We start from the raw sequence: 12,104 nt of genomic DNA on the forward strand, positions 1-12,104 counted from the left end.
TCTGGGATATGCTGGGTGATTTCTTTTCCTTCTGGGCACCTAGTGCTGTTCGCAATTATGAATTCATGAGTGTGGTTATTCGATTAACATCTCTCTCCTCCCAAATTTGCAAGTTCCATGAGGGTAAGGGCCAGACATCTGTTTCTGCTCCCCACTGTATCTCCAGCACCAGAACCCGGTCTCGTGACCGGCGCCTAGGCACAGGCAGCAAACATTGGCTGAATGAGTGAATGAACAAACGAACAAGGAGAGGTGTGAGGAACTCATTCAGTCAGAACCACTTACTCTAGATGAATCTTTTTTCTGTCTTTCATAAGGTTGCTGGATAGACTGCTTGGAGAAACTCTTCGTTCATTCATTCTAGTACGATTTACTGGGGACTCACTGGGTGCCTGGATGGATGGATGGATGGATGGATGGATGGATACCTGGATAGATGGACGGCAGGAGAGAGGAAGAAAGGATGGGTGGATAAGTACATGAGCGGGAGGGAAGAAGGATTTACTCCTGGAAAAGAGGCAGGCAGGGAGGGGAGACAGACAGGCTGAATGAAGACAAAAGACACAACCATCTTTTGAGAAGCAGCGAGGGGCGGGAAACGCGGCACTCACACGGGAACCTTGTGCTGAGTCCCTGAAAGATGCAGGGAGGTAGGCTCTGAGAAGGCAGCGGGCTGGGAAAGCAGTTCCTCAATGGAGCAGCAACTCCCTCGTGGTCACCAATATTAATGACTTTGGGTTGCAGAGCCCACTTCCTGCCACGGCTTTGAGGCCAACAGGGCACGCCCGGTAGGGTAGCTCTCGGGCTGCCCTGGAGACACACGACTCCTGAGTTGGCAGCTCAGGCTGACATGCCCCTGGCAGCAGGGACAGAGGCAACACTGAGCCCCCGAACACATGTCCAGTAGGAGCTGGACAGCATTTCTCTTCACTCCCGTCCCTGGGACCCAGACAAGCTCAAACTTGACGAGCCCCCGAATCGCCCTGACCCGTCGGGCAAGCTGCTGCCCGCGGCACTCCCGGGACCTGGGTCCCGAGGCTGGTGGGAGGCCTGGAAGTCTGCACTGCTTTAATGACCATCCAGGGATTCTGATGCAGGTGGTTCACGAACCACAGCTTGGAAAACACCGATACTGGTGCCATCGCAAATCGTATCAGGAGAGCACAGGGCGGGAGGCGGGGACGCAGCGTGTGCTTGAACTTGGCCGCCAAGGATCCGGGTTCCATCCTGACCCGTCCGGGGGACCCCCTGAGCCTCCGCATCTCCATCTGCCAACCGCATACACCACCAGTGTTCTCCCTCTCCCTGTCGGCGTAAGCATGACGCACCACACACCCGCAGGGAGTGTTGCATCCAGCGAACGTAAGCGCGGAACGCATCCACTCAGGAAAAACCGAGTTCACCTCCGCGCCGCAAAGGAATTCCAGAATTCAGAATTCTGTGCGTTTTAGAAACATAAAATGCTACCCAGGCCCAACGTTACCTTATACCTCAGTGGGGTCGGGGGCAGCCCCCTTAACCAAACCCACCGATATTTCTGTACCAAAATATATGAATCTTCACACTAAGGGGGAGCAACAGAGGCTATAAACAGCCTCATGTCAGTTCAAGGCAGATTTCTGCAGCCAAATGAGTTACAGACGAACTTGGCTTTTCCAGCCTTTATGATTTTGCAACTGCGGATAAGGCAGGGATCGCTGTACAAAGATGCGGCCATCCAGAATGATGCTATGAAAAAAAAATCACACACTGGCCACCTCAGTATGGGCTGAGAAGGAAATTCACACCAGATTGTGAGCGTAAAAGAAGAATTTTTTAAAAGTTATTCGGGTGTTCATGGAAAAGAGACCAGAACAGTAGGTATGCCTGACACCTGGGGCTACAGACGGTGGGGTTTTTCGCCTTTTGCTTATGGGTACTTTCAAAAGTTTCTACCTTGAACCATGAATATATATTGCTTCGTGATTTTTGTTTGTTTGTTTAATAATAGGAGTTTCGAAATCTTTGCGAAGATTTGGTGAAATGACCCCTTCAGGGGGCAGCAGTGGGCCAAGGGAGCTGGAGACTTCGGGGCAGCATGACCATGGCTCGTCTCGGGGTCTTCTCGGAGGGTGGATAAAGCCCCTTGCCCGTCTGCTCAGGGCCTCCCCGCCCCCAGCCGGAGAACCAGGCTCTAAAGGGAACCAGCCTCAGTGGTTCCCCTCTCTGTGAGACTCCCAGGCCCAGAGCCCCACCGTGGATGCCCCGGGGGGCCAGCACGGAGCAGGGAGGGTGGGTGAGAGGCAAAGGCAGGTGGAGGGAGGGAGGGGCACGGGCGGCAGAGGGGCCGCTGGGCGGGAGCCGCTGATTCAGAGCCACCCCTCAACAGGTGGCCTGCCATCTGCTCCGGCTCCCTGCCCAGGCCACGTGTCAGGCTCTCTTGAGTTTAACTTTGGCTGCGCACGCGGCCTGAGTTCATACAGCCAGAAAAAGAACTCACGGAGAGCTGGCCAGGCCGAGGACAGAGCGTGGGTCACTTGTCGCCTGAGAGCAAGGCTAAAAATGACCAGGGACCTTGGAAAGTCCCTGTGCTCAGGCCCTGCCCTGCATTTCTATTCACTGGGTTCCTGGAGTTTGGCCTAAAAGCTCTTGAGAGCGCCCATCCTCTGCTTGACAAATATCGAAATGCAGGCCCAGAGACGTGACGGAGGTGGCCTGGGGTCACTCAGCTTGACGTCCATTGAGTCACTCGCTGATTCCCTAACTGTTTATTGCACGGGCTCCCTCCCCGCCAGCTGCAGAGAGAAGGCCTTGGGGAGTCTGTAAACCCAGCAAGGAGAGGCCAAAACTTAAAAACGCAAGCGCTTCCCAGCGCTGCAGCTGACAACCTGCGAGAATTCTTGAAGCTCCCCGAGCCTCAGCTTCCTCATCTGTGAAATGGGAGTAGTAGTAACAGCGCCGAACTCCTAGAGCCGAGGGTTGGATCCTCTTCTTCGACGCGAGCCTCACACACTTTTATTCTCACAATGACCTTGTGTGGTCAGTACCATCAGCCTTTTGCAGATGAGGGAAGGGACGTGTCAAGTCATCTGCCACCACGCCCAGGGCAGGCCCGGACTTGGGCCAGGTCACCCGGATCCCCAGCTGCACCCCCGCGCTGGTCCTCCTAGGCCCCCCTCCTTCCTCCTCCCTGAATCCGCCTCCACCCTGAAAGGGAACATGTTGAAACCTGCCCCCAGGGCGGGGCCCAGCTGTCACCCTCCCAACAGCTGGGACTCTGGTGTGTGGTGACCACTGCCAGCCTGCAGGCTGAGGCTAGGAGACACAGCTTCTGACCCCTCGGGGGCGGGGAAGGGGGCCCCGGGGCCAGACAGGAGCCACCGTTGCAGCGTGTTCTTCCCTGCGCTAGCCTCTGCTCCCTAACAGGCCCCTTCCTCCGGGCAGCCAGCCCTGCCTGATGCCTTGCCTCCCCTTAGAACCCCAGGGCACGCAGGCCAGGAGTGCTTGCATGGGGGGCAGGAGGCAGGTCCCTCCCCGCGGTGCTCAGGGCCCCAGAGTTGATCCTAAAGGCGTGAAGAAGAAAGCCAGCCAGCTGCAGGGGGCGGGCAGTGGGCGGTCCTGTCCCCGGAAAGGCCTGCCTGCCAGGCCCTGGCCTCCCTGGGCTGCAGGCCTCTTCCCGCCGGCCCAGAGGCGCCAGAGCCGGCCTGGGAAGGAGCCGCGCCAGGTCAGGGCGGGCCCGTCCCCTCCCTCAAGTCCCCGCCCTGAGAAGGGTTTTCTTGCCAGTGGAGCCAGAAGCAGGAGAGGACACGGTGATTCTGACCATGCAGAGGTGGAAACACCAGAGAGAAAAGACAGAAACAGAGAGACACAGAGAGAGGGAGAAACAGACTCAGAGACAGAGACACAGAGAGGGAGAGAGAGGTGGAGGTACAGAGACAGAGAGTCAGAAAGAGACAGACAGTCAGGGAGAGAGAGACAAAGTCACAGACAGAAACAGACAGGGAGACACAGCGATACATAGTCAGAGAAAGACAGAGAGACAGAGTCAGAGAGAGAGCCATACACAAAGAGACAGAGACAGAAACAGGGAGAGACAGAGTTATAGAGACAAAGAGAGACAGAGACACCGAGACACAGAGACAGAGACACAAAGACAGAGAGACACACATACCAAGACAGACAGATACAGAGACGGAGGGAGACAGAGACACAGAGAGCGACACACACACACCGACACAAGACCACATGTGTGGAGAAACACAAAATCGGAGTCAGAGATAGAGACAGAAACAGAGACAGAGACAGAGACCCGCCCCCACCCCAGCCGGAGCAGGCCCTCTCCAGCCCGCTGCCGTCATCACCCCCGAATCCGCCGCTTCCTGGGGGAGCAGCTGGAGTGCAGCCTGGGGCCATCCTTCAGCCTCAGAAGCTGACAGTGTCCTACACCCTGACCCAGCCTCGCTCGGGGCCGCTGCGTCGCACAATGGGGGCGCCTGAGCTGTGGACGCGCGCCGGGACCAGCCCCCTGCAGCCCACGTTTGAGTGCCGGGTCTGCCCCCGACCCGCCTCGAGACACGGGTCCAGGGACGGCACCTCTCTGAGCCTCAGTTCCCTCACCTGCAGGGTACAGAGAGGGTGGCTGCAGGGTCTGAAGGAGACCTGGCCTCCAGCCCCAGGGAGCGGGTAATGAGACCTGCGGCCCTAGGCTTGGGCCCCAAGCGGAGTTGTCTCAGACCTGGGCCCCGCCTCCATTCAGGGGGAGTCAGGGCAACCCGGTGGGGAGGCCACAGACCTCAGTCAGCCCGCAGCCAGGCTTTCCAGCGGGTCCACTGTGTGCCGTGCACCGGCGGGCTCAAAGGCGCTGCAAACTCAGGGACCACGCGAGTCAAGGGACCCAGGCTGTGTGGTCCAGAGAACAGGGGCTGGGGCACAGAGGTCGAGGAGAGCAGTGGGCACGTGGGGCCGGGACACACAGCTTCTTTTCTCAAACTGCCTGGCTGGAGGCACAATTCACATAGTGAAACGCATCCATTTAAGCAAGTGCGTCACATATATACACCTGACTGGCCGCCACCCAGACCAAGATGACCGACATTTCCATCGCCCCAAAAATCCTCCCTCCTGCCCCTCCCCAGGCGACCCTCCACCCCACCCCTTGAAAACAGCTGATGTGTTCTCTGTGGCAGTAGAGCTGCCTTTTCTAGAATGTTCTAGACTTTTCTAGAATTTCATAGGAACAGAGTCACACAGTGTGCCTGGCAGCTCTCAGCAGGTTTCTGAGGGCCTTCCAAGCAGCGTGCAGGGGTCACTCCTCCCTTTCTGCTGATACGTGGTGTTCCATTGTACGAAGACACCAGCTTGTGTGTCCGTCCCCTGTTGATGGACATGTGGGTGGTTTCCAGTGTGGGGTTACTATGAGCAAGCTGCTGTGGATGTCCGTGCAGCTCCCGGTGTGCATGTGGGTTCTTCTTCCTCTTGGATACACTCTTCGCTGGGTCATAGTCAGGTGCTGACCTTGAGCCAGTAGCTGGTTTGGCCCCGCTTCCCTTGTCTTTAAAATGGAGATTTTAAAAAGTGGAAATAACCCATATGTCCATCAACAGATGACTGAATAAATAAAATGGGGTCCGTCCACACAGTGGAGGATTATTCAACCATAGAAAAAGTGAGTTGCTTCCCTGGTGGCGCAGTGGTTAGGAATCCGCCTGCCAATGCAGGGGACACGGGTTCGAGCCCTGGTCCAGGAAGATCCCACATGCCGCGGAGCAACTAAGCCCATGCGCCACAACTACTGAGCCCATGTGCCACAACTACTGAGCCCGCACGCCTAGAGCCCGTGCTCCACGAGAGAAGCCACCGCAATGAGAAGCCCGCGCACCGCAACGAAGAGTAGCCCCCGCTCGTCGCAACTACAGAAAGCCCGCGCGCAGCAACAATGACCCAACGCAGCCCAAAATAAATTAAAATAAAATAAATAAATTTAAAAAAAAAAGGAATGAGGTCCTGGCACAGGCTACCACGTGGATGAAAACGCCATGCAGAGGGAAAGAAGCCAGACATAGATGAAACCGAGCAGGACCCTGTGCGGCTCCGGGGCACAGAAGCCTTCCTGTGGCCTCCATTTCTTGTTTGCAGGAAACAGCCTCCAGCCTCCGTGACTCTCTCTGAGTCCCAGAGGACACATTCTAAGAGTGGCTGGTCAGGGAAGGGAGGGGGCGCAGAGACAAGGGAGGAGCAGCCCTGGGGCAGGGTCCTGGTTCCCCCTCAAGGGATACACATCCCAGGATCTTTGAACTCTTCTGCAGAACTAAAAACCCCCAACAAGTGGAAGAGGTCAGCACCCTTCATTCCAGAGAAGGTCACAGTTTGATAACTTCAAGAAGCTCATCAGGAAACCACCTGAGGCCCTGCACGTACCCCGATCCTTATCGGCAACCCTGCCCTTGAACCACCGCTATACAACCCCTCACCAAATCCCACCCCGGCTTTGAGACACACAGTGTTCGAGGCACGAGCCCTGCTGCGTCCCGCTTTGCCTGGCAAAGCGATAAAGCTTTTGTTTTGTACTTCACCCAAAACCCTGATTCGGCACTGGCGCACAGAGGGCGAATTTTTGGCATCGCAAAGGGCCACAAAATGTAGGGTTACATTTCTATGAGATGTCCAGAACAAGTAACTCCAGGGACACAAAGGAGATTAATGGTTGCTTAGGGCTGGGGAGGGGGAATCAGGAGTGATAGCTAATGGGCAAGGATCTCCTTTTGGGGGTAATGAAAATGTTCCAAAATTAGGTAGAGGCGAGGATTGCACAACCTTGTGAATGTACTAACTACCACTGAATTATACGCTCCAACACAGTTAAATTGGTGAATTTTATGGGATGCGAATTCTGCCTCAATTTTTAAAAGTTGGGTTTAATCTGATAATAATAGCGCATCTTTGTTAGATTTCTATGCAGGGTGAGGAGATGAGACACAGCAGCGCTTAGCGTGGGGCTGGAACACTGCCTGGCGCAGAGTAGGTGCTCAACGCACATTCGTCAGTCTCCCCAGTCCCTCAGGCAAAGTCCTGCCAGGAAAAACGATAATGAGCATGTTTGCAGCTATCCTGTCCTTCACCTGCATTATCTCCAAGAAATCTTTAAAACAATCCCACCAGATGGGAATCCTTTAACATTTATGATTATTATTAATCTCCCCATGTTTACAGAGAAGGAAATCAAGAGAGGTTAAGGAACCCACCCAAGGTCAGCCACCAGCCTGGCCCAAGGTCAGCCACCAGCCCGGGCTGGCCGACATCCGAGCCCACGGGGCCAGGTGAGCACACGGCACGGTCAGCCAGCCCCGCGCCCCAGGACGCATGTCATGGGGTCTGGATGCAGGGGCAGATGTGCCCTTGGCCATCTTTGCAGAGTGAGGGCTTCTCCCCGACTCTCAGGCTGGATTTTAACAGATCTGAGGGGAAGGGAGGCCAGCTGTATCCCTGTGAACCTGCCCTGAGAGCCTGGGCTCTATATCTCGGCCTCACCGACCCCTCCCCCTGGCCATCACACCACTTCCTGCCTGACTGTGGGACAGTCTCTCCTAGAGGCCTCCCCTACCCTTCTCCCCACCCCACTTGGCTCACGTCACTCCCCTGCCCGCAAACCATCTGTGGCTCCCTAGTGCCCCAGAGAGGCAGTTTGGAAATTGGCAAAAAGGAGGAACTCTGTAGCCAGGGTATGTGGGTTCATATCATGGCTCCACCACAGACAAATGGAGTGACATCACCAAGTCCCTCCACCTTGCCGTGCCTCACTTTCTCCATCTGTAAAATGGAGCAGGGATGGCGCCTCCTACACCAAGTCACGGGCAGAGTCCATGTGCTGACACCACATGGAGAGTGTCTGGGGCAGTGCCAGCTGGTCATTCTGAGTATTACAAACACTGGGGAGAGAAGCAGTCCATCTTCTTCGTCTGGCCGAGGCCGTGGTGTCCCGGGTCCACCCCGGCCAACATGCACAGCCCCCATCTCGCTGTTCCCATCCGGCCCCGAGGACGGCTGTCCCCATCACTACAATGTCACCTCCCGCCTTCTGCTCCGTGCTCTGCACATCGCAGTGGGGACCACCAAGTTGCGTCAATGGGACAGGAACAGTGAACGCTCACAAAGACCTTGCCAGGGCCCCTATGAAGGGCATCCCGTGTGTAGACCCACCTCATCATCATCACAACCCTACGAGGTCGGTACTGTTCTATTCCCAGTTGACAGATGGGGAAACCAAGGCACAAAGAGGTCAAGGGTCACCCAGCTGGCACAAGAAGAGGCGGGACTCAAACCCAGGCATCCCGGCTCTGGGGCCTGCGGTCTTAACCACCAGACTACGCGGCCTCTCTGCAGCCTCAACATAGGCCTGGCACACAGTAGGTGCTCTGTCAACGCAAACGTCCCTCAAGTATGAGTCATGGCTTGTGCAGGTACACAGGTGCACGTGGCAGGAGTCGGGCCGGTGGCAACTCTGCGTGGCTGGTGAGGGTCCCTCGGGGGCCACCCTGCACGGGCTCCAGGGGTCCCGAGCAGAAGGGCGGCACCCTCTCCACTCACCAGCTCTCGCTGTAGCCACTGTCCTGCACTTGATCTCCGGCACAGTGTCACCGTCCTGCACATCGTCTCCTGGTGGTTCAGGGCTTTGGTGGCCCTGGTGTGTGGCTCCCGCCAGGAGCACCAGTCCGGCCACACCCTGGGGCTGTCCCCGGTCAGTGACCTCTGGGTCACTGCCCAGGTCTGTCCCTCCCCAGAGCAGGGCCGGGCCGGTTCACAGCCATCCCGGGCCATTCATCAGATGAAGGGACCTTGACAGTGAAAGGGCACTTCTGGCAGAGCAGGGCCTCAGCTGAGCTGCAGGCCTCTGCCCAACCCAAACCCATCACTGGGCAGAGCTCAGCGGCCCGCACTTCTCCCCTCTGAGGCCCCCTCCCCTGCACGGGACCCCGGTCCCTGCACTGATTCCCCCTACCTCACTTGTTCATTCATTCTACACACACCCCTTAGGCACCTACTCTGTGCCACTATGAGGCCCCCGGTGTCTTTGCTGCCATCAGAGTTCTTTCTGGGACATCCTTTACTTTCTCGGCTTATGAGATGGTCCTGGGACGGATCGTTTCAACCCCGGTGCGGCCTGGTAAGCACACACGCCCGTGGCACCGTCTCCCCGGGCCCAGTGCAGGATGTCCGCGTGGTCAGCTGCCACTGCAGGTAAATCATCTCCTGTGTGCCAGGCACTGTGTCACGCAATTTTTTTTTAAATCTCATTAATAGCTTATTAATATATATTTTTAATTAATTAATTAATTTTATTTATTTTTGGCCGTGTTGGGTCTTCATTGCTGCATGCGGGCTTTCTCTAGTTGCAGCGAGCGAGGGCTACTCTTCGCTGCGGTGCGCGGTCTTCTCATTGCGGTGGCTTCTCTTGTTGCGGAGCGCGGGCTCTAGGCGCGTGGGCTTCCGTAGTTGGGGTTCGTGGGCTCTAGAGCGCAGGCTCAGTAGTTGTGGCGCACGGTTTCATTGCTCCGCGGCATATGGGAACTTCCCGGACCAGGGCTTGAACCCGTGTCCCCTGCATTGGCAGGCGGATTCTTAACCACTGTGCAACCAGGGAAGCCCTGTGGCACACAATTTATAAATGCTTCTCATACCCCCCACCCTTCACCTGCAGAGAGTGAAGCTCAGAGAGGTAGAGTGACCTGTCCCAGGTCACACAGCTTGGCTGGCAACTTGATTTTGGCCCAGGCAGACCCGTACCACACTTCTGACTTGCAGAACACTAACCGAATAAATCTGTGATGTTTTAAGCCAACATGTTTGTGGTCACTTGTAACAGCGGCCACAGGAAACTCCTACAACACCCTGGACGTCCCCTATTGTTGTCAGGGTCCCAGCCACGTCTGTCCTCCCTTTCCCACCCCGACCCAGCCCACGCGGGCCTCGCCTGTCTCTGGGCCGCTGCACCCTCACCTCTGCTTCTGCTCACTTTCTTCCCAGGCCTGCCATTGTTAGTCACTTATCACGCCTCTGCATCTCACCTAGCGTCTAATTGGAATTTCCTCAAAGGCAGGAAACCTGATTTAGGCGTCTTTGTCTGTCCCATGGCACCCAGCGTGGTGTGGGCTCAGCCAGAGCACACGTGGCCTAACCATGTTTGCAGGTCCAGGGGTCTGCCCTCCCCCGCCTCGCTGCACTCCAGGCAGGCAGCCCAGTTCAGCCTGTCAGCTGAGCCTTTGTCCAAGCAGCTGCTGACTGCTTGTCCCCTCTCGATGCAAAGCTGTCTGTTCTCAGGGCTCAGCAAGGTGTGAGAATGTCCCCTCTTCCGAGAAGTGCTCCCTGATTTCCTATCAGAGATCTCCCATGTGGCATGCCTTGCAACTGGAAATCGTTTCATTTATTGCTTAGCTTTTTTTCCTAGACTCTTCTTGAGGGCAGCACCGTGCCTACACTGAGGAGGGGGATGCACAGAGCCCTCACAGACAGCGAAGACAGACGTCCCTGCTTCCAGCCCAGGCCCTCCTGACCAGCTGGGTGCCCTCTGGTGAGCCGCAACCCCTCCCTGAATCTGGGTTTTTCACCTGTAATGTGACAAGAATAGCATTTGCCTCCCAGGATGGCGATGGCCGAACAAGACGCCCAGGGTGGGGGCCCAGCACAGGCTGGCACATAGTAAGTGCTCAGCTAACATCAGCTCTCATTTCCCTCCACTGTCCCATGGTGACCCGTGACCCACAGGCCGGGGAGGTGGTTAACTTCCCTGGCAATGGAAATCACGGCCCGCAGAAGCCCCGTCCTCCTCCCAGCCTGACCAAGGGCGAGGGGAGACCCACAGCTGTGCGGTGTCACCTCTGGGGGGAGAGCCACTTTCTAGGTGAAGCCACGTAACTCAGGATCACGCAGCCAGACTTCCAGCCGGCTCTGTCGGGTTTCCCCCATGGCATTTCACTGTGGTCTGCGGGAAGACAGTAGGGTTCAGAAGCATTCTGTAGGTGGATAGAAACATCCACATCTGTGCTCAGCTCCACAGTCTCCCGGGAGCAGCTCATGTCAGTTTCCCGGTCGGGCTGGGTGCGGATGGGCACAGCGGGGACAAGGTGTTCTAGGTGGGGGGACGGAGGGACCAAAGAGACTTGAGGGCTCCGAGGGCGAATCCTCCAGCCACCCTGGGGCAGAAATCAGGTCCTTGACACCCAGCCCAGCCCAGGCCTCACCGCAACCCCCAGGCCAGCTTCTCACGGGAACAGTCAGAGGCTGGATCCAGGCCGCAGGGACACCCGCTGGCCTCGGAAGTTTGGCGACAGGAAACGCAGTGTGGCCTCGGCTGGGTTTCGAGGCTGCAGCGGGCCAGGCTGTGCCGCGGGCCCCGCGGCCTCGAGCCATAGGTCTCGCCTCCCAGGAGGTGGCAGGTCAGGGTGCAGGCGGGAGTCCCCTCACCCCGGCCCGGCAGGGCGGCAGGGTGTCCTCCCACCCCCACTGTCTTCCCTGGACCCCGACACCCATTCACTGAGCCCCTTCTGTCTGGTCAGCGCTGGGTGGACACCGCGCATGAATAAAATTCCGTTGTGGCCAGCGTGTGTCCCCACCTCAGCCAACAGCCAGCTGGAGGCCGCAAGCGACAAGATCTGGCCGTCCCGGGGGAGGGTGGGGGAGGGGAGTCAAGGGTGACCTTTCACATCTCACCCCTCCGCGTCCTCAGAGCAGCGGGTCGTGCCCCGTGCCTGTGGGAGGTGGGCGTGGGGCTGAGGACGGGGACACAGCCCCCCGTAAGGTACCCGACAACCCAGATGTCATTTCTGCTGAGTGCAAAGAGCCGGGGAGCCCATGACGGCCAGCCGGGGTCAGGAGCTGACAGCCATTCCCACCGTGGCCACTGCAGAGGATGCCGGGAGGCGACCCCCACCCAGAGCCAGGAGGCTGGTGGACGGGGCTCCGGAGGCCCCCTCGGCCCCATAAGCAGAGAGCAGCCACTTCCGGTAAGGCCCTCTCCCCAAAGTCCCATAGCAAACATCCCTCCTGGGTCTGACCCTGGCCAGGCAGCCCAGGGCTCTCTGGGGAGGGTTTTCACAAAGACTCATCCAGCCCCTGGGCCGCTACAGGAAATC

At 57.5% G+C, this 12,104-nt stretch overlaps 2 protein-coding genes across 2 annotated transcripts in view; one reads left to right on the forward strand and one right to left on the reverse strand.

Annotated features, from left to right (window-relative positions):
• GSE1 (Gse1 coiled-coil protein) overlaps window positions 1-12,104 on the reverse strand; it is a 473,992-nt gene that overhangs the window by 425,579 nt on the left and 36,309 nt on the right. The window lies entirely within an intron of this gene.
• The window catches only part of CIBAR2 (CBY1 interacting BAR domain containing 2), a gene marked incomplete at both ends in the record, with an annotated part of 50,457 nt that continues 39,672 nt past the window's right edge, over window positions 1,320-12,104 (forward strand). The window contains 5 exon segments of the mRNA XM_079907848.1: window positions 1,320-1,362; window positions 3,456-3,703; window positions 4,304-4,521; window positions 8,608-8,740; window positions 9,010-9,139. Of these exon segments, the coding sequence (XP_079763974.1) occupies window positions 1,320-1,362; window positions 3,456-3,703; window positions 4,304-4,521; window positions 8,608-8,740; window positions 9,010-9,139 (772 nt within the window).

This window comes from Stenella coeruleoalba, assembly GCF_951394435.1.
Source record: "Stenella coeruleoalba genome assembly, chromosome: 20".
Lineage (NCBI taxonomy): Eukaryota > Metazoa > Chordata > Mammalia > Artiodactyla > Delphinidae > Stenella > Stenella coeruleoalba.